At 43.5% G+C, this 20,770-nt stretch overlaps 3 protein-coding genes across 3 annotated transcripts; 2 read left to right on the top strand and 1 right to left on the bottom strand.

Moving 5' to 3' along the window:
- Positions 1 to 5,520: 5,520 nt before the first annotated feature.
- LOC4332428 (polyadenylate-binding protein 7) lies at positions 5,521 to 9,790 on the bottom strand. Its single transcript, XM_015774633.3, has 10 exons — positions 9,335 to 9,790; positions 8,220 to 8,338; positions 7,944 to 8,137; positions 7,593 to 7,849; positions 7,373 to 7,479; positions 7,119 to 7,308; positions 6,742 to 7,028; positions 6,533 to 6,664; positions 6,068 to 6,247; positions 5,521 to 5,961 (listed from the first exon to the last, which is right to left on the bottom strand). Exons 1-10 carry the CDS (start codon positions 9,606 to 9,608, stop codon positions 5,758 to 5,760), a joined length of 1,944 nt encoding a protein of 647 aa, XP_015630119.1. The 5' UTR covers positions 9,609 to 9,790; the 3' UTR covers positions 5,521 to 5,757.
- Positions 9,791 to 11,983: 2,193 nt separating this feature from the next.
- LOC4332427 (probable ADP-ribosylation factor GTPase-activating protein AGD6) lies at positions 11,984 to 15,283 on the top strand. Its single transcript, XM_015776968.3, has 3 exons — positions 11,984 to 12,880; positions 13,771 to 13,860; positions 14,349 to 15,283. Exons 1-3 carry the CDS (start codon positions 12,089 to 12,091, stop codon positions 14,826 to 14,828), a joined length of 1,362 nt encoding a protein of 453 aa, XP_015632454.1. The 5' UTR covers positions 11,984 to 12,088; the 3' UTR covers positions 14,829 to 15,283.
- Positions 15,284 to 17,908: 2,625 nt separating this feature from the next.
- Positions 17,909 to 20,274, top strand: LOC4332426 (THO complex subunit 4A). Its single transcript, XM_015775291.3, has 5 exons — positions 17,909 to 18,267; positions 18,416 to 18,571; positions 19,053 to 19,121; positions 19,211 to 19,389; positions 19,859 to 20,274. The coding sequence occupies exons 1-5, from the start codon at positions 18,055 to 18,057 to the stop codon at positions 20,061 to 20,063; spliced, it is 822 nt and encodes a 273-aa protein (XP_015630777.1). The 5' UTR covers positions 17,909 to 18,054; the 3' UTR covers positions 20,064 to 20,274.
- The last annotated feature ends 496 nt before the right edge of the window (positions 20,275 to 20,770 follow it).

Here is a 20,770-nt window from a genome sequence, read left to right as displayed (position 1 = left end):
AGGTCAATTGGGAGAGGGTGGGGGGAGGGGGCTAGATTCACTTTCAAACACAAAGCAGAAGGCAATCCATGGTTTGTAAGTTAACGATGACAGAAAAATAGGGCAAAGGTACACAAGAAAATAAATGTTCATGAACACATCCTATGGCAACGGGATGAGAAGAGTGGGAGGAAGAGGGGCATGTCATCTCAGAAAGGGTCAGAATATAGTTGTGGGAGTAGTCGCGAAGAGGAAGCAGCAGCATGGAGGGAGACTTCTTTTCTTTCCGAGGATGCATTTGTGACCGGTAGCTTTATAGTGTACACAACAAAGGCATACTCATTTTGCCTTTGCTTTCCTTCTACGTTGTCGCTTGCTTTTCGTGTTGCTTTACCACTTGTTACATCCTTCAACCCTGCAGTGGCATAGCATATGAACGCACCGCTGTGCCACTTCCTTCTTTGGATCTGTTGCACTTGTCGATACCTTGGTTGGCTTTTCTTTTATCTCAAGTTGTAGTTAACTCCTTTCTTGTTCTAGCAATATAAGCTATAGGTTACAACTCACGAACACGTATTGCTCTAGTGTTTCAGAATATATCCTAGCTCTCTCAGTAGAGTGATTTTTCATCATAAGCTTTTAAGTCATTTGTTAGTGATATGGGCTCGGGGTATCAAGACTAGAGGGAGGATGCTGCCCCCAATACCCACGTGGCACTCCCCCGAAAGGGGTCGGGCCCAGGGTAGGGTGGTGGCCGTCCCCTCCATGCCTGGGGGTCGGGCTGCCCCGAACCCCTCCGTGTGGACGCCACGTGTACGGGGTTAGGTGGGCGCCCCCAACGCCCACCTAACCGCATTTAAGGCGTGCCACGCCGCATTTAATGCGACGTGCTGTGCGCCTGACCGGTCTGTGACCAGTCGAATGACTGATGGGATCGGGGTGGTGCGCCTGCACACTTATCACACATCAGGCAGCATGTAACTTGCCATGCCCCGTCACGTCATGATGCATCCCGACCGGAGTCGGTTCATCCGCACTGGTCAAGCAAGGTTCCCATTTCCTGGTGCAAATGCGAACCCAGAAGTCTTCACCCATTAAATGATGAATGACAAGGGTGTCTCCCGTGTCAGTTGGTTCGATTTGATGGGCCCCATGCTACCGCGCTTGTGCATGTGGATTCCAAGTCAAGAAACAAGACATGTAGTTAATGTAAAGAATGTCCTCCTTGATCCCTAGGTAGACTTTTAGGCCCATGTGGTAGCCCCTTGAGATATAAAAGGAGGACCTTGCTTAGGGAGAAAGGGGAGGGATCGGTTATTTGGCTAGCTCACGCTTGGGTCTCACAGATTCAAGTGCCTGTATTCCATACTCAATCAACCAAGAACATGAGTAGGGTGTTATGCTTCTTAGCGGCCCGAACCTGTATAAACCCCTTTTGTCTCATTGTTCCTAAGGGGCCTGTCACGCCCTGAAGTTCCCCTCCTTGCTTTAAAATTTGTTAAATAAATCGTCCGAAGAAATTGTTTAATTTAACCTAGAGTTGAATCCCTAAATTAATAAATGCAAATAATAATAGGAATTGGCATGTGGAATTTTTCTTGGGTTCTACATGTCAAAATATGCTAACAGGATTTTCAGTGGAATTTTCAGAGCCTTGGAAATAATTTTAACCAATTAAAATAAGCAAAGTGCAATAAATAATCCCTGGAAAATCCTTTTTTTTCCTTTTCTCTTCTGTTTCTTCCTTTTTCCTCCCTTTTTCCTCTTGTTGGGCCGTCGGCCCACTTCCTCCCACGCCCTTCCTCCTTGCTGGGCCGGCCCACTCCCTCCCTCCTCTCTACGGGTCACCGACAGGTGGGGCCCACCTGTCGGCCCCTTCTTCCACCTCTAGCCGACGGCAGCGCCGCCGCCGAAACCGCCGCCCACGCCGCCGCTTCCTCCACATCCGCGCCCCACTCCGCGCCCACACGTCCCCCACATCGCCGCCCCCACGCCCCGCCTTCTCCCGCCCACGCGCGCGCCCGAAAGGGCGAGATTCAATTCGAATCCCCCCAACTCTCTCTCTCCACCTCACACGTCGTCGGCGAGAAATCCGGCCGCCCCCGGCCACGTCCGCCCCTCCCGAGCCCCTATAAAACGCTCCCCATGTCTCTCTCTCTCTCTCTCTCTTTTTCCGCGCTAGCCGTCTCCTCCCGTGCTCTCTAACGCCGCCGCGCCGTTCGCCGCTAGCGCCGCCGCTTGCCGCCGCCTCCGGCCGTGCACCGCCGCCCCTATAGCCGCCACCGCCACTAGCTTCGCCGTCGCGGGAGCTATCCCGACCGCCGCTTGCTTGCCGCGCGCCGCCGCCGCACCGCTCTCCCCACGCGCCGCCGCCTACCGCCGCCTCCAACCGCCGCTAGCCGTCGCTAGTGCCGTCGCCGCGCCGCTCCATTGCCGCCGTTGGCCTCGCGAGATCGAGGCCCGTCTCGTCCATCCCGCGCGCCCCGCCGTCCGCCGTTTGCCGCCGCCGTCCGCTGTCGTCTTCACCCACGCCGGCCGAATCCCCGGTGAGGACTCCCTCCCCCTCTTTTACTCCCCCTTCCCCGTGTGCATCGCTGCCTCCTGTCCGCGCCGCCGCTTCGGCCGTGTGCCGCCATCTCCTCACCGGCCACCGCCGTCTCCCGCGCCGCCGGTTGCCGCCGTCGGTGGCCGCTCGCCGCCGCCGCACCGCCTAACCGGCTGGCCGGTTTGAAGCCGAGCCGAGCCAACCGGGCGTCTCCCCCTCCCCTTGAGCCACTGCCCGGTGGGGCCCACCCACCAACCGGTGCCACCTCCTCCCCCTTGAGCCGTTGCCGGGGGGGGGGTCCCGCATGTCGGCGCCACCCCCCCCCCCTTTTGCTGACGTCATCCGGGATCCTTTATTGCGTAATAAAACTCATTAAGGCTTTTCTTTTATAGTAATAAACATAGATAATCTTCTAAAATTCATATCTAATTCATCCGAGCTCCGATTAAGTCCATTCAAGTCTCAGTAAATTCATAAAAATGCGTAGAATCCATTAAAAATGGTTTTTTTTTTCCTGTTTCAGTAGTCTTATAGCCTGTTTTGCTTGTGTGCTTTGTTTGTCGCATAGATTTCGGTCGTTTCGTCGATCTGCGGTTTCTCGAAGACGTTGCTGTGGTCTCATTAGTGCGAGAGCAAGGCAAGTCATGCATTACGATTGATCAAATTGTACCCAATTTACAAATGTCCCGCATTTCTATTAAATATTGCATTGTTTTACAATATCATGTGGGATGGGTCCTACTACTCAGCCATATCTTGTTTACCTTATGCCATTGATAACTTGGGTATTAAGATGCTTAGATGTTGGTTTACGGAATGCTTAGCCATACTTAGTTCAACTAGTACACAATGGGGGAATCACATTAATGCATAGACTTTGATTATTGGCAATAGCTTTGGATTAGTGCTACCGCAAGGGTGTTAGTTAATTAAAATACACTACATGGTGGGCTGTGGGTGCATGGTTTTGCTAGTCGTGCCCATGGCGATTAAGGACCGGTTCGCGAGAGGCCCTAGAAGAATTTATCGTACTTACCACAAGCCAGCGTGGGCAACGGCTGGGCTTGTAGTGTAGCTTTCCTCTAGCCGACGTACCCAGGCGAGGGTGGGCGTGATGGAGTTGGGTCGGCCGGGGTGTCCAGTTGATCGGCTTCCGGATTCACCGCGGCACGAAAGGGGGGCTGCCCGTTGCCTGTTGGGGACGGGGCCGAACCCTAAGGTGTGGTGCGATCGGTTAGAGGGGGTTATGCGAAGGGTCCTGTCACGGCCTCTTTCCGGTATGTCGTGGTGGCATGTCGGCACATGGTAACGTGTCGTGGGGCTGTGTCTTGTGGGTACAGTTGTACACCTCTAATCAGAGTAAAACTATTCGAATAGCCGTGCCCACGGTTATGGGCAGTCGACCAGATTCACCGTGATTAGTCTCACCCTAGTTAGCTAATGAACTGGTTAGTTCAGGTGGTGGTTTGGGCCTGACTCAACATGGTGTAGCGTTGAGCAGTGATTGGTTAATATTGATTAATTACTACAGCTGTTTTACTGCTTTCAGCTGTTGCTTTTAAATGCTAGCTTTATGCAAAAGGACCTTTAGCCTCCCTTGGATATTTCCTGCATCATACCTCCTCTTCCGGTATGACTTGCTGAGTACAGTGGGTAGTACTCAGTCTTGCTCTCTTTTCCCCCACCCTAGAGTTGAAGTTCTTCTCAGTTGGAGATGTCTCGATGAAGTTGGTTTCGTCGCTGCCGTCAAGGATGTCTTTGGAATGGAGTCGCCTCGCTGCAGGTGTCAAGTCTTCAGGCTTAGCTCGCTTTTATCCTTTTCCGCTGCATTTATAATCTTTTGTATTTTTGTAAGACGTGGATCTGTATGTCAACAATTGTCGTTTGTGTACCCTGGCTGGTCCTGGATAGGGGTTTAATGCACATTCAGCTTAGAAATTCTGGTTCATGAATTTCAGGGCGTAACAGGGCCCGACCCCTTCTACATCACATCTTCCACCGTATCCTCGATTCTCACCCGCTGCCCCCAACCAAACTAAAGGGGGGGGGTCTCATAATCCCCCGCTTGAGGAGTTCACCCTCCGACATCATTGTTTGCATTACAAAACTCAATACAACACAAATCATGTCTTATTCTGAGATTAGAATATGAGTTCTAAAGACATTGGAATTCTTTCCAAAAAATGTTAACTTTAATAGGGAATCAACTAAAAACCATTAAGTTTTTAAAAAAAGAGTTATCCAACCAACTTTGATGTACTACCAACAACAATGCAAATTCTTTCTGGCTTCCACAAGTTTGAGACAAAAAAAAAGCAAGTCCAATCAGTTTCCGATGGATGGCGACGCTCGAGAAGCTAATAGCAAGTAACTCAATGGAGTTAGAAATGAAACAAACTATAGAACATGAATGGAATATTGTCAACTGAATGCTACAGTTAACATGTATTTCTTTCTTGGAAAGCATTTCATTTCATCATCAAAAGAAAACCACCTCTGTTTTTAATAGTTTTTTATGTTCATTATGTTTTTACCAACCAAAATATAGTATACACCATAGTTTTTGGAAGGGATAAAGTAACCGTGCAACTTTATAATTGGGCCAAAACAAGCCATCCACAATGAGCTATCATATAATGCAAGCTTGCAACATCCATGCATTACATGGTGCATTTGTGCAAAGACTCAATTGTCTGTGGAAGACACATGTAGTATACAATACACTTCAATTCGTCAAACACATTCACCACTATCTCTACGTAAGCCAATCGGCTACCAACATGTAACCAAGTAAAACACTATTTCTATTGTATTTTACCTAAGCTGTACAATGTCTTGATAAGAAAAGAAAAGGAAATAAATAAATACAATGAGTATTTGGTCTCTAACTTTTCGATCAACCTGATTAAGATAGTTATAGGCAGCATAACTTCCAAACACTTTCGAATCATCCATAAAAATTAAGAACCAACCCACTAAACCAAATAAAATATATATAACACAAGAACACCATCATATATAATTTATTATCTAAGATTCGTAACAAGCTCCGTTTAAGAAAAACTCCCGAGATTTCTACCTAAATCCTAGGCATTATTAGTAAGTTCTATAACAAGCCCAATAATATAGTTCCATAAACTATGAAATAAAGAGCATCTATCTAATTAGCATCTCTAAAACACAAATACATAATATATTTAGCACGGTCAAAAGCTTGGATTGGCATTGAATTCTTAGTTGGCGTTTACACCAGCAGAGTCTAGGAGGAAACCAGGGTGCAGGGCCTCTTGATCTTCAGGTTTGGGTTTTACCTCTTGGAGCAGTTTGACACACTCCTCTATTTTGGCAGACAACATGTTTGATGAGTAAAGTAGCATGACCACTTCAGAATTACCTAGCTCAAGTAACATTCCAGTGATTTTACTGGCAAGGTCAGGCTGCAAAAAACAAGGCGTGTCATATTAATATAAAAGTATGTCCCTTTAATATTCCAAATATAAGTGAAAAGGTATGTCAATGTAACATATGCGCAAAATATTTTACATGATGTCTCTCAACCAACGGATATAGTCTATTCCCAAGCATGTTCTTCTGTTCCTCGGGTGGAGCAGTAGCTAGCAGGTTGTTAAAAGCGTCATTCATCGATGAAATAGAGTCACCATGATGAATAGCCAATCCATTGGCCATGATGTCATTTGGAATATACTTAGCATGGCTAAATCGCTGCGTAAATTCAAAAGGATAGCATGTTAAACTCTTCGTAACAAAATGCTACAAAGTCCAATGAACAACTTAGTTCATAGTGACATGTCACATAACAACATCTAGTGAGTATGATAATCTAATAATACTAAACTTACAATTAAGCATAAAAGCTTTTGCTTACAATAGTAGAGACTAATGTTGTTGAAAAAAAAACTATGGAAGTTTGAAACTAATTGAAATAGAGCACTGTTGCAAAAACACTAAAAACCAACATGATGAAGACATGAAGTAGACCGAGTATACCTGTCGGGACATGGACATGAATTCTTTAGCTGGCTGCGCATGTGGAACATAGTTCACAGTGTGGTGAAAATGCATCATATTTCCATTCATCCTTCCCCTGTTGTTTCTGTATTGCCGTGGAGTATTTCGCATCTACAAAGAAAGAATAAGATTTTAATAGAAGTTCACTTGAAAACATGTAATTTGAGCTAAGCAGGACAAGGACATACAATCGGTGAATGTATTTGTTGGATATTATGTGACGAGGGAAACATGTTATGCCTCCATTCTTGACTAATCCCTATGGGTGGATACATAAATCCTTGTCTCCCTGGACTTTGAGGGAGATGTGTACTAGGGTGGGCAAAGTAAAATTGAGGATATCCTGTGGGTATGACAGGACTTGTAGCTCCAACCATCGTTGCAAGCTCAGCAAAACGTTGCTCTAGTTTGGCTCGTCTTTCCTCTTTCCTTTGAGCAATAGCAACGTACAATGGTTTGCCATAAAACATTACACCTGATTAATCCGAGCAAACAAAATTTGTTGACATATGAGGCAAGTACACACTTATTCATGCGTTAATGGGAAATGACATAGGATATTTACCACGCATGTTGCTTACAGCACATTTTGCTTCCTCAGGTGTGTTGTAACATACAAATCCAAATCCTTTGCTAATACCCTTTTCATCACGCATAATCTTTGCTGATGTAATGTTTCCAAATTCATTGAACCGTTCACGGAGAGCATCGTCGCCAACTTCATCATTAATATTTTTTATATAGACATTCGACCCCTAAAAAAAGAGAGATGCATTTTTAGATGAAAAAAACAGATTGTAGAGGGCAAATGGAACTTACATTGCTCTTGGTGATTATTTCATTTCTCTTCTCCTCGTGTAAGCGTTGCAAATATTGTTTCCTTTCAGCTTTCTTTTGAGCTCTTGCTACATACAAGGTTTTTGATCCTAATAAAACAATTCACAAACAATTGTATATCAAATTGAATAGAATAATAAGGTTTCACTACTTAATGAATTTTCACTATTTAATTATTTTAATATCATAAGTGGACTATTACCAAGTAGCATCCCGTTCATGGATTCTTTTGCTCTTTTGGCACTTTCTGGGTTTTGAAAACTTACAAACCCAAAGCCCTTAGATGTCCCATCATCTCTTTTCATTATCTTTACACTAATTACTAAACCATACTGAGAGAACTTTAACTTAATAAGTTCCTCTGTTATATCATCATCAAGGTTCTTCATGTATAGGTTAGTATATTTGTCATCATTGTTTGTAGATCGTTCACTCTTCTTAATAAATGTAGCAACATGCCTGCATAAATATGATCATAATTGTAAACCAAACTATGACCGGACAAAGAATAAACAAATAACAAAGACGAGTAATAATAAAGAAGTAAACATACAATTGCCTGCCACAAAAATGAGAGTTGTTAAGATTTTGAATTGATGCATCTGCTGATTCTTGCAACGCAAATTGAACAAATCCATAGCCTCTACTTGTCCCATCCTCATTTTTAGCGACTTTACAAGATAATATATCTCCAAACTTGCAAAATAATTCTTGTAGACTTACATTGTCAACTAAATCATTAAGATTCTGCAAAATGCCATAGTAAAGTAGCAGTTAAATATGGCAATATACACCAAGAAAGTATATAGTGAGGAATTTGTTTTTTTACCTTAACAAACACATTTCCAACCCCACTTCTCCTAGCATCTGGATCTCGGTTAGACCACATTACTCTGATCGGCTTATCCAAAATAAGACTATGATTTAGTTTCTCCAAAGCAATTGCAGCTATCAAATGTTTAAAAAGTAATGAGAATTTTATCAATATCCATTAGCAAGAAAAGTTGGTTAGATAACAAGAACATTAAAGTAAGTGCTAAATCATTAGTATAAAACATGGCATGAATTGAAAGGCACACATGGTTGGATAAGTTGCTTCTAGGATTTCAATACAAAATAAATCAATAATACAAAATATAAGCAAATGTTACAAAATAAAAAGTCACAACAAGATAGCGATGGTCAATTTAATGACTTGCATACAAACTAATAAAAGTAGATTAAAAAAATAAAGAGTTATTTTTCAAGAATAAGATAAATCATTATACATCTCATTACAAATACAACTCTTAAAAATCAAAGTGACAAATGTAACAAGAAGATATATGTTAAACAATATAATCGACCTCATCATGTTGATACAGGATACATTGTACTAAACCTTATTTGACATGACCACATCAACTTCAATTCCTCTGTAACTTCTTTGTTTAACATAATTAGTGAACAACACATTGTTTTGGGAGATTGGCTTGCATGTGGGCCAAAAGGGTAAATACTTTTAATCTAGGCGAAGGGCATATGATCAGATTTTCGCACCTTTTTAGTTGAAAGAAAGGAACAAGCGATGCCCGCACACATTCTTAAAACTAAGAATTCTATCATGTGGCAGCAGCTAGCGGAACACAAGCTATACATCCTAAAATACATCCAACTACTTCTATGGATAATAGTATAACGGTTAATATGATAGCATGCATGCATCAACCCCCACACTGTCAATAAAATAAGTGCGATGATCTGGGTTATTTAACTTGTTCAGTGACACATTGTTCATACAAAATGTCATGCAGATTTGTAAATATACCAAGTGTTTTGATTTGCACGAGTACTGAGACCACCTCTATGCAAAACTCAATTATGCACTTAACCCGATCAAAATAATGCTAATAGCACATGAGATAAATTAATAAGACACAGATCATGCACAGGTTTTTTGTATACCGTCAGCCTGGGAGAGGTAATTCACGTATCCATATCTGAGGGAGTTGCTCGTGGCATTGTCGCGGCAGACGCGCACGGACGTGAGGGTGCCAATCTTGCCGAACACCTCGAGCAGGTGCTCCTCCCGCACGCTTTCGTGGAGATCGCCCACGTACAACGCGGGCACCGTCGCGTTTAGCCCCCCCGCCACCGCCGGAACCGCCTCCACCTCCACAGCCACCGGCGCCTCCGCCGCCATCGCAACCATCATAACCTCCATCTCCTGCGCGGCCATAAGAAGCAGCCCTGGGCCCTGGCTACCGCCTCCGGCTAGGCCAAATGTGGGTAAGGGAGTACAAGAGACGAGGGATATGGAAACCAAACGTGCAAAAAAAAAACGCAATCGCGTTCTGGGACACGAGACACTGCAGGCGAGGTGTGATTTGGTTCACGAAAAAAAGGAACTCGTAAATGGTGAGACGTCTCAGCCTCTTTGTGATGTGCGAGAGAAGATGAGGAAGAGGAGCGTCCGCCCCCGTTGGATGGGAGTGTTTTGCGGGCCGCGCGGTGCTCGGAGGCCATCCACCCACCCACCTGTGCGTCGCCCCGAAACAACGCCGCGTCCGGTGGCCACCCGCGCCTCTCGCGCTCGCTCGCTACGACGCGCCAACCGAATCAATCACCCATTCATTCATCCCCGATTGTTTCGTACGTTTTCCCCCACCACCACCAGCAAACTCTGGAACTCTCCCGAAAATGCTTATCATCATACTTCCGAGGAAGGAGGAAAAATGCATGCAACCAATGGAGTAGTAGTAGTGCAGGTGCATGACAAGTGTATGCATCCAATTTAAATGACAAGTACATGCAAGTCACATGGATTTAAAATTTAAATGATCTTTTCTCTTAAACTATTTATCGGAATTATGAACTAATTATACTATTGGATTTGTTACAATTAACTCTTTATAACAAGATCTCACATGACAATATTCCGATGATTTTTATCACATAATGTTATTCCAATGTTTCAATAAGTATTTACTCATGTTTCACTAATTCAGATGTAATGTTGCATGTGGTCTTTTTATATGCTTTAATAAATATATTTTGTGTTTCAAAAAATACAACTTGACGCTTCAAGAGTGATATAAAATTTTAACAAAATAAAGTATTTGCAAATATGTTGCATTATATATATTTTTATGTTTTCAAATGTAGGACCTAATGTTTCATGTAATGGTGGTTATTATTGTAGCCAATAATTTTTATATAGTTATTGTTGCACATGATCTATTTATATGTTTCAGCAAATATTTTTTTATGCTTCAAAAATTGCAGGTTAACGTTTCAAGAATGATATAAAATTTTAACAAATCAATATTTGCAAATATATTGAATCTTTTTTTTATGTTTCATTAGTTGGGACCTAATGTTTCATGTGACGGTGGTTATTGTTGCATTTAGTAATTTTTATAAGTTACATCTCTCAGAAATATTTTTTTAGAGTGGGCTGAGTTATCCGTACAAGTGATAAAACAATTTTATGGTGCAACAAAAGGTTGATTTTTCTAAAACACATATAAAATGTTGCATGGCATTATTTCGATGTTTCAATAAATATTTTTCTGACGTTTCACTAGTTTATTTGTGAATGTTGCATGTGGTATTATTGGATGTTTCGGTAATTCATTTATAAATGTTGCACGTGTTGATTGGGATGTTGCAGTGAATATTTTCTAATGTTTTAATAATTATAACTTCTTGTTTCACGTATCTCTACTATTATAAAAATTGAAGATGTTTCCGCTGATACTTTGATACGTCGTCCTTATTTGAGTTAGTTTTTAAGTTTGTTCGTTTTTTGGAAATACATAAGTAGTCGTATAAGAAATTCTTTTAAAAATCTCGCATGCTAACTTGGGACGAGAGTCGGACTCCTAATTGTTTCAAAATTCTCACCAGACCATAATAAAGCATGTACAGGATGTAACCAACTAACCATCATCCTAATAAGGATTCTGAATTAGATATCTATACTCCAAAATAAAAATCCCATATACCTTTTAAATAAAAAAAATCTAACAATAATACGATTAAAATAGCCTTCTCCCATTGCAACGCACGTGTATTTTTTCTATTAATATATAAATGTTTCAGTTAGTAATATAATCATATTTATAAATTTTATCAGAAATATAGCCAAGTAAGATTTTGTTGTAAAAATTTAATTGTAAAGAACACAATGGTAAAATCGGATAAGTAATTTAGAACGAAAAAGTTTAAAGGGTACAGAAAATAAAGAGAGAGATTACATGTATACATGCATGAGAGTAGGGTATAGGCTTGCAGCGTAGCTGCTTAACTACTATAGTTTTTTTTATATATAGTCAGATATGTGGGTGAACAACGTCCGATTTTTTTGCTAAATATCGTACGTTCCATGTGTAGCAGCCTCCTCTACCACCTGCGCGCTGGGCCCGGGGTATCGGCGACACGGGAGAGGATACCCCTTCTCCGGTTCGGCCACGGCTTACCGAACTCCCAAACCTACCCCTGCTCGAGCGAGCGTTATTACCGGGACTGCCTCGCCACCGCCCGGGGGCAGTGACGGGGGGCAAAAGCGTCCACGCAGCCCGTATTTGACCAATCCCCCCGTCTCGTGTCGGCGACTCTTTCCCCCTTTCCCCTCGCCTTGCGTCCCGCGGCCACCATCACCACCACCACCACCACCCACCTCCTCTCCTCCCGGATCCGAGATCCGATCCGGCGGCGATGGCGTCGACGGCGGCGAGGCGGCTACGGGAGCTGCAGGGGCAGGCGGGGAACAAGACGTGCGTGGACTGCGCGCAGCGGAACCCGCAGTGGGCGAGCGTCTCGTACGGGGTGTTCATGTGCCTCGAGTGCTCGGGCAAGCACCGGGGGCTCGGCGTGCACATCAGCTTCGTCCGCTCCGTCACCATGGACTCGTGGACCGAGGCGCAGCTCCGCAAGATGGAGGCCGGCGGCAACGACCGCCTCAACGCCTTCCTCGCCGCGCGGGGCGTGCCCAAGGAGACCCCCCACGTCGCCAAGTACAACTCCAACGCCGCCGCCGCGTACCGCGACCGCATCGTCGCCGTCGCCGAGGGCCGCCCGTGGACCGACCCGCCCGTCGTGAAGGAGACCCCCGGATCTGGCGCGCCCGCCCCCACCAGGAAGCCACCCTTGCCCGCCGGAGGCGGCGGCGGCGGCGGCGGCGGATGGGATGACTGGGACGACGATTTCCGGCCCGACATGAGGAGGAACCAGTCGGTGGGGTCGTTCGGTGAGTCGGGGGCGGAATCAGGGAGGCAGCCGCCGAGGTCCAAATCGACGCAGGACATGTACACGAGGCAGCAGCTGGAGGCGTCGGCGGCCAACAAGGACAGCTTCTTCGCCAGGAGGATGGCGGAGAACGAGTCGAAGCCCGAGGGGATCCCGCCCTCGCAGGGTGGGAAATACGTCGGGTTCGGCTCCAGCCCGGCGCCGTCGGCGAATCGGAACGGCGCTGCTGCTCAGGGTGATGTCATGCAGGTCGTCTCCCAGGTAAAAATTCTTGCTACGTCGGTATTACTTGTTCTATACTTCTATATATGTTTAGCTAACTGTTGCAATAAACAGTTTTGCGCATGCCCAATTTATAACGTGGAAGTTTAGGGATTTAGATCATCTTTCTTCAAAGGAGTAAATACAAATTTGTGCTTACCCAGTTTGTAACGTATTTTTCGTAGTTAAGGGATTTAGATCATCTATCTGCAAAGGGATATACTGTTGTATCGTAAATCTGGTTTCTTTAGATCTACAAGTGATAAAACGCTATAGATGCTCATGGTATTACTAGGTTGAGGTTGAATGGCAGTATTGCACTATTGCAGCAATTGTTACATGAACATCACTTGCTGCTTTCTTCCCTGAAGTCATTTCTGTTGCCAATGATATATCATCTTTTACTTATGTTAATTTTATGCTATGAAATTGTGAACTGAGGTTCTCTCTTAGATATAATTACACTGCTCTTTTTTTAAGCTTACTTTTGTATCTTGGGTGGCCTTTGTCAAGCTATACATTCTTTGCCAATAGGTCTTAGCATCACCTTGAAAATTTGATATGCCCTGTTTCCTGCAGCGACTAAAATGTAGCTTTTGAAGACACTGTTGTAATAGAGTTCGCTGTGCCAAATGGACAATATATAGAATAGTTAAGCATGCTTAAGCCGTTTTATTTGTAATACTCTTCCTAATATGCCCACAAAATAGCATATATCATTATCTTTGTTGAGTCCAGGTTAAATCTGTGTGTTGGTTAAACAGTTCTTGATATTATTATTATTCAGTATTAGGGTGATGTGTGTATCTAGTTAGACGCAGTTGTGCCAGTATTACACCTTTTATTTTCATCTGTCCATCAGTTTAACTCCTATACCATTTCATCTCCAGGGAATTGGACGGCTTTCACTAGTTGCAGCATCTGCTGCCCAGTCTGCTGCCAGTGTTGTCCAAGTTGGCACAAAAGAGTTCCAATCAAAGGTACCTTTTGTTTGTCAGCTGATTTTGTAATATCCCAAGTTGAATTTCCAGAGTATAGTTTTTTTATAGAACATGGATTTCTCTGAGTTTACTGTGCTTACCTAGTTGCATGGTTCAATCTGATTGTAATGATATATTAACCTGCACTCATCAGAATACTGGAATATAGATGAATAGATCTTTACTGGCGTGTCTCCTTGATATTGTCTTACATCAAGCCTAATCTCTTAATATCATTTATACTGTATCTTGAGCCATATTCTTCTACCAGCATTATTAAGTGAGTACATTTTTGCTTATATTTCCCACCTCATTTTCCTATCAAGGACTTAATTATTGAAATCTCGTGATCATCGTTTACTCCTCAAGAATCAATGTTACTATGGACTATATTGAACTAAATAAAACATGTTGTGTTTAAGATTATTTGCCGGAGAGCTTTGTCCTTGTCTTACACAGTTAATGATTTGTGCTTGTCTGGAATGCAGATGAGGGAAGGGGGCTATGATCAGAAGGTGAATGAAACTGTAAATGTTGTTGCCAATAAAACCGCAGAGATTGGAAGTAGAACATGGGGAATTATGAAAGGGGTAATGGCGTTAGCGTCACAAAAGGTTGAGGAGTATGCCAAGGAAGGTGGGAATGGCTGGGGGGATGATTGGCAACGCAGGGAGCAGGGCAGTGAGCCTTACCATAGGTTTGAGCGTGAGACCAATGGTAATGGGTGGAATTCTTCTTCTCATGATGGTTCATCAAAGAATTACAATTCCAATTCCTGGGATGATTGGGATGAGCCAGTCAAGAAGGATGAGCCTGCGAAAGAACGCCAAAGCAGTGACTCCTGGGCCGGCTGGGATGATGGGAAGGATGACAATTTTGATAGTTACAATCACAGCACCCCCAGCAAGGGGAGCAATCAGAACGGAACCACCGGTGGCTCCTATTGGACGGAAGGCGGCTTCCGCTGAGGTTGATTTCTTTCTAGAGATATATTATACTTGGAGAAGTTATATATGCCAGAAAGTGTGAGCGTCCGATGGTCCGTATCATTCAGGATACTAAAAGGGTCAAGTAAAAGAGTTTGTGTTTTTGTACGTTGTTTACAACTATGTCTAGTGGTATGTTCCGGGGTCAATGGGGCTCATCTGAAACTGTCATCACAATTACTAAGAAATGTCAAATTGAAACTGTAATCTACACAAACTTCCTCTCATATTCTTTATTGTTTCAACTGCTTTTTTTTTTCTTTTTTCCTTTTTTCTTTTTTGTCTTGGACCTCCTACAGCTGTATCAGCTCTTCCATTATTTGCTCTAGTTGATAGTCTGTCCAAAAGGCCAGTGTGTAACATGTTCCATATCGGTTGGCTGTGTTGTTATAGTGCTTTTCTTTGTTTGGCGCCAATCCACCCAACTTGATGAGGCACTGATAGGCTTTACGTCCTTTGTTATTGCCTACTTTCTCGACATCTTTTGATGCGACATGACGCGTATTATCCTTTTTAATTACTAATCCAGCCTTTCCAGGCTGAAGCTGACTGTGTGAGGGCCTGTTTGGTTGCTGCCCTCGTGTTTGTGCCTGACCTGAGATGCTTGCCTGAGACATGCCTGTACCTTGTTTGGTTGGCGTCCTGGGTGTTCCTGCGGTAGCCTGACCTGACAGCTAGCCGCTTTGATTAGCCTGGCTCAGGCGACGAAATTCCAACGCCTGACTCAGACAAGTGAGAAGCTAGCAAGATTAAGGTGATGTGAAAGCTATGGGTCCCACTATTAATTACATACTTTTTCTTTTTCTTGCTTTTTTCATTCTTCCCACCGATTGATCATGTTTGTTGAGTTAATATTATCTGTTAAGAGTAATTATTACAGTTTGACGTTGCATTATTCTTCTCAGGCACATGGTTCAAACCAAACAACTCATCTCACAGGCTGCCTGGTCAGGCAAATGTCTTTAAACTTTCAGGCTAGCTTCAGGCATGAGTTTTCATCAGGCATGTGTGTCAGGTCACCAACCAAACAGGCCCTGAGTCCACTCTTGGAAGGTTTTGTTGCATGGAATGTGAGGCTGGTTGGATCGAAGCTGTCTTGGCATTTGACCGAAAAGACAAATTTTTGCTCGGATACAATCGTTATCATCATGAACAGCAACACAATTGCAGTTGTAAGCAAACATTGTTGCGATCAAATCAAACTCGCAGAATAAATATAAAACCAGAACTTGTATAGTTTACTGCCGTTGTTTTCTGTGTCCAAAACTCCATGCGTCTCTTGCTAATGGCAGTTCAGTGGCGGTTACTATCTCTACCAAAAATCAGACGCGTGCATGAACAGACTGTACGCACGCACTCAGACAATGAAGATAGATTAATGAGTGAATCAGTGAATCGATCCAAGAATAAGGCAGGCTTGGTGGAGCCTGGCTGGTGCCTTGGTGGGAGCACATGCACGCCAACTTGGATCCCAAACACGGCCATGTGGAGCAGTAGACGGGAGTTTTTTTTTCTCTCTCTCTTTCTAGCATCGAAACGATCGGATCTCCTTTTATACATGGGAGAAATTATAGTTTTGGTGTCTGCTTGAGAAAAGTATCTTCCACTGTCTTCTCCAGTTCTCCCACAAGGTGTTTCATGCAAAAGACTGAACTTGTGCTATGTACGGCCCCAACCTCCAAGGTTCTCTCTGAGATTAATTATGACCATCTAGTGGCAACTGGGGTTAAGAAAGAGCACATGTTTATTCACGGCCTTCGAAACTTCGCCGGATGTTCATTTTTCATCACGTGCTACCGGACTGAGTATTTCCCACCTGGACTTTCAAGTTTGGGCAAGTTTCACCTATTTTTATGCCATGTTGGTGGCTAAACTTGTACTGCCCACACATATCATACACTAGTATTCTTCTTCCTTCTCGCATCTATCTGTAGAAGAACTTCCGTATCTTCCTGTTTGCTTATCAGCTGTTGCTAAATTTTGAACATTGAAACTTTAGAGGTATTTTCTAGCTCCAGCTTTTAAACACTAAGGACACATACATATAAGAGTTTTATTTTGTTACTTTGTCCATTTTTCTACTCAACAGATCAATGCGTGAGACTTAACTCACTATCTTGCATGCATAATCCAAATGTTTTTTTATTAACACAATTGTCCATATTAGTTCACATTTTCTAAAAATATGGCATCACATTTTTTATTTGATTTCAATTGCTTCCCCTTATGCGCTTGCTACCTCTATCTCTGTACATAAAAGAATGTTTCCATCTCTCGTACCTTCTCTTTCTAGTAGACAATCATTTTTTACTAGCTCTTTTCTATATTGTGCAGTAGGAAATTTTATTATATATGTATATTACTTCCTCCGTTTCACAATGTAAGTCATTATAGCATTTCACACATTTATATTGATGTTAATGAATCTAGATAGATATATATGTCTAGATTCATTAACATCAATATGAATGTGAATATGAATGTGGGAAATTATAGAATGACTTACATTGTGAAACGGATGGAGTACTTTAAATGATATCATTTAAAATATTTTTTTTATCGACATGTGGTTGTCCCAAATACTCCTCCATTACGATATATAAGGATTCCTGGGTTATCTAGGAAATACTAAGTTTACGTCAAAAAGATTTCTTTTAAGTCACTTTGTTACCTTTTGAATTTTGAATTGCTTATATTATGATATAAAGTCTGAATATTAAAAACCTTCATATTTTGAGAAACAGAGAGTGAGTACTAGTCAACCGACTTTGCCGACTTGCCACGAAAAAAAAAGAACATGAGGAAGATAAGCACTCGAGGTCGAACCCAAGATACTCCAGCGAGAAATACTCGGAACAACGGAACGAGGCGACCCCGAGCCAGACCCCGACCCGGCACTGCAGGCATCCCAATATCCAATCCAATCAGTGCCTCTCCTCTCCTTCCCGTCCGCATCACGCCCTCGTGGAGTCGTGGGTCTCTCTCGCGACCGCCTCACCACGCGTTATCCCTACGCGTCCGTCTCCCCCCTTTATTTTTATCGCGCCCGCCACCGAAAAGACGAAAAAAATCTCCCAATTCCCCAACCCTAACGCCGCTCTCGCCTCCACCCCCCAAATCCCGAATCCGCCGCCTCTTCGTTCGTCGTCGAGCTCGCTCGCTCGCCCAACCCTAGCGCGCCAGATCTACCCGCCCCCGAGCAGCCGCCATGGCGGAGACCCTCGACATGACGCTCGACGACATCATCAAGAACAACAAGAAGGCCAACCCCTCGTCCGGCCGCGGCCGCCGCGGATCTGCCGCTGGCGGCGGCGGCGGCGGGGGTGGGGGTGTTGGTGGTGGCGGCGGCGGCGGCGTGGGGCCGACGAGGCGGCCCTTCAAGAGGTCGGGGAACAGGGCGGGGCCCTACCAGCCGCCCAAGGTACGAACAGCAACGGATCGAACGTGGGGCTAGGGTTTGCTGCGCGCCGTCGGCGGAGGAGCTGGGCTTCCGCTTTTCGACGGCGAGGCGGGGAAGGATGTGGATGGATGGTCGGGTGGTTTTCTCACTGTGGTATGACGCGATCCAGGCCCCTGAATCGGCGTGGCAGCACGACATGTACTCGGATGTCGCGGCAGGCGGCGGCGGCGGCAGCGGCGGAGGCGGGAGGGTCTCGGCTATCGAGACTGGCACCAAGCTCTACATCTCCAATTTGGACTTCGGCGTCTCGACCGAGGATATCAAGGTATATAATAATCGCGTTGAGTTAGTCGCTTCTGAGCAATTAGCGCTAGAGGAAAGCAGATATTTGGTTGCATATGTGATTAGCTTAAGCTATTCGCCAGATCTAGCATGAACATGTGTAAAATTCCAGCAATATTTTGGTTTTGTTCATACTGCTAGCTTCGATCTGATGTTAAATAATTCTGGTCCATCGAGATCTGATCTTTTTTCCTCTGAAAAAAGGTCTTGATTAATTTGTGCAAAGATAGTGATATGCTCTAGTTAGTGATTTGTATGTTGACCCATGGGTTATTTGAATTTTTTAAGACAATTAATTATTGTCTACTTCTAGGATATTTTTTTACTGTCCTATTTCATCAAATTCCATGTCAATGTGATCATTTAAGTAGATATCATTAGCCAGTAGAAATTGCCTGAAATCTTCATGTGACATGTTTTTCCCTTAAGCATTTTTCTGAGTTATTTATTTTTTAATGATGCAGGAGCTTTTCTCTGAATTAGGTGATCTTAAGAAATACGTAATTCACTATGACAGAAGTGGGAGGTCTAAGGTACAGATTCAATCTTACACTTCTTTACATGCATTTGTTTTTTTTTTTGTTTTTTATGTGATAGCCTGACTTTTGTCTATCCCTTCCAGGGAACAGCTGAAGTTGTATTTGCAAGGCGTGGCGATGCTGTCGCAGCAGTGAAGAAATATAACAATGTGCAACTTGATGGTAAGCCAATGAAAATAGAGATTCTTGGGACCAATACTCCTACAGCTGCAGCTGCTCTTCCAGCAAATAACGGAGGCTACGTTAGAAATGTTGCTAAGAGGTATGTTCGGATTGCTACATTATCCTTTATTTGTTTGTATGCTAAAGTTTTGCATGATTGCTCATCACTGCTGTGATGTATTTTGATTGTGAGGGCTGATGCTAAAATACTACTGAGTATTTTCTATAATTTGATATCTGTGCTCCACAAAATAACACTTGCATGATTTTTCATTTCATTTCATCATCTTCAGAAAATTCTTGCACATGAATTTTTTATTCAAGTCAAACATGGTGACTGATTATATACATTGGTTGTTTGTGATGCTTTCTGTTAATTGTTTATAATTGCACTTGTTGCTAAAAGCCTAAAATTGTATCTATGTATCAGAGATGTTGATATCTCATTATCGATTGATTTGTTTTTTTGCTTTTCAAAACGTTCTTGTTATTTTGTGTGCACTTCTGATCATTCTCCAGTTCATATAAGATCTTGCCAACTTACCTTTATTGTTTTTGAAATGTTACAGTGCACCAAGGGGTGGCCCAGCTGGACTACCGCAGGGTAGACCTCGTCCAAGGGGGGGTGGGAGGCGCCGTGGTGGCGGAGGAGGCAGTGGTGGTCCTGGTGGATCCGGTGGTCGCCGTGGCAAAGAGCGTAGCCAGCCAAAGTCTGCTGAAGAACTTGATGCTGACTTGGAGAAATACCATGCAGATGCGATGCAGACCAACTAGATCTTCACGGTGTTGATATTTCAACATGAAATCTGAAGGATGTTTATCTGCTTGTTCCTGCTATTTGTGCTACCATGTTCAGTGGCAACAACAAAACCTTTGTTTGTCGGGTCTTGGTTTACTGAATTGTACGGTTTTATGTGTCTACATAGAACTAGAGTTAAGTGGATGCTGGTGAACACTGTTATGAATATTACTTGGTTGCCACTTATGTTCCTTTTTCTGCGGAGTGAAGGCCTGCTCGAGTTGCTCCACATACAGAAGTTACTGAAGATGTATGAGGTGCTCGTATCTTCTGACTCCTTTAACATACATCATCTTCAACGGCATTGTTGCATGGTTATTTGGACATTGTTCCTCTCTGTACAAGGGTTATAAGGCTCAGCCATCCTCAATGAGGTATGCATCATCTCTTATCTGTTTATCTATATTTACTACTGTTTATTGGTCTTTTTATTTATTTGCTTCTGTTTCATGTGTTTAAAGGTTCTTTTATTCTCATCTTGCAGGTGGCTGGTGCTTTTTTTGTTATTTATCATTCTGCTATTGTTGATTTTGGGCTTAGCAATATTCTTCTACCCGTTAGTGATTCATATGACAGCGGCTGGAGGGGTCACTTTCATTTTAAAGTTGATTTCCTCCTTGCAAAATCTGCACCGTCATATGATTATTCTATCTTCTAGCCAGCTGATCGTCAGTTTGAAGAA

Source organism: Oryza sativa, chromosome 3, assembly GCF_034140825.1.
Source record: "Oryza sativa Japonica Group chromosome 3, ASM3414082v1".
Classification (NCBI taxonomy): domain Eukaryota; kingdom Viridiplantae; phylum Streptophyta; class Magnoliopsida; order Poales; family Poaceae; genus Oryza; species Oryza sativa.
This window is presented reverse-complemented; position numbering and strand designations above follow the sequence as displayed.

What these genes read in the sequence shown, in the direction of transcription:
- LOC4332428 (XM_015774633.3), bottom strand. Translation starts at nt 9,608, where the DNA reads ATGGCCGCGCAGGAGATGGAGGTTATGATGGTTGCGATGGCGGCGGAG. An exon ending in TTGGAAATGTGTTTGTTAAG is followed by an intron (nt 8,138 to 8,219) that starts GTAAAAAAACAA and finishes GGCATTTTGCAG; the next exon opens with AATCTTAATGATTTAGTTGA. An exon ending in TCATGTCCATGTCCCGACAG is followed by an intron (nt 6,248 to 6,532) that starts GTATACTCGGTC and finishes GAATTTACGCAG; the next exon opens with CGATTTAGCCATGCTAAGTA.
- LOC4332427 (XM_015776968.3), top strand. Translation starts at nt 12,089, where the DNA reads ATGGCGTCGACGGCGGCGAGGCGGCTACGGGAGCTGCAGGGGCAGGCG. An exon ending in TCATGCAGGTCGTCTCCCAG is followed by an intron (nt 12,881 to 13,770) that starts GTAAAAATTCTT and finishes TTTCATCTCCAG; the next exon opens with GGAATTGGACGGCTTTCACT. An exon ending in CAAAAGAGTTCCAATCAAAG is followed by an intron (nt 13,861 to 14,348) that starts GTACCTTTTGTT and finishes TCTGGAATGCAG; the next exon opens with ATGAGGGAAGGGGGCTATGA.
- LOC4332426 (XM_015775291.3), top strand. Translation starts at nt 18,055, where the DNA reads ATGGCGGAGACCCTCGACATGACGCTCGACGACATCATCAAGAACAAC. An exon ending in ACAGAAGTGGGAGGTCTAAG is followed by an intron (nt 19,122 to 19,210) that starts GTACAGATTCAA and finishes TATCCCTTCCAG; the next exon opens with GGAACAGCTGAAGTTGTATT. An exon ending in GTTAGAAATGTTGCTAAGAG is followed by an intron (nt 19,390 to 19,858) that starts GTATGTTCGGAT and finishes GAAATGTTACAG; the next exon opens with TGCACCAAGGGGTGGCCCAG.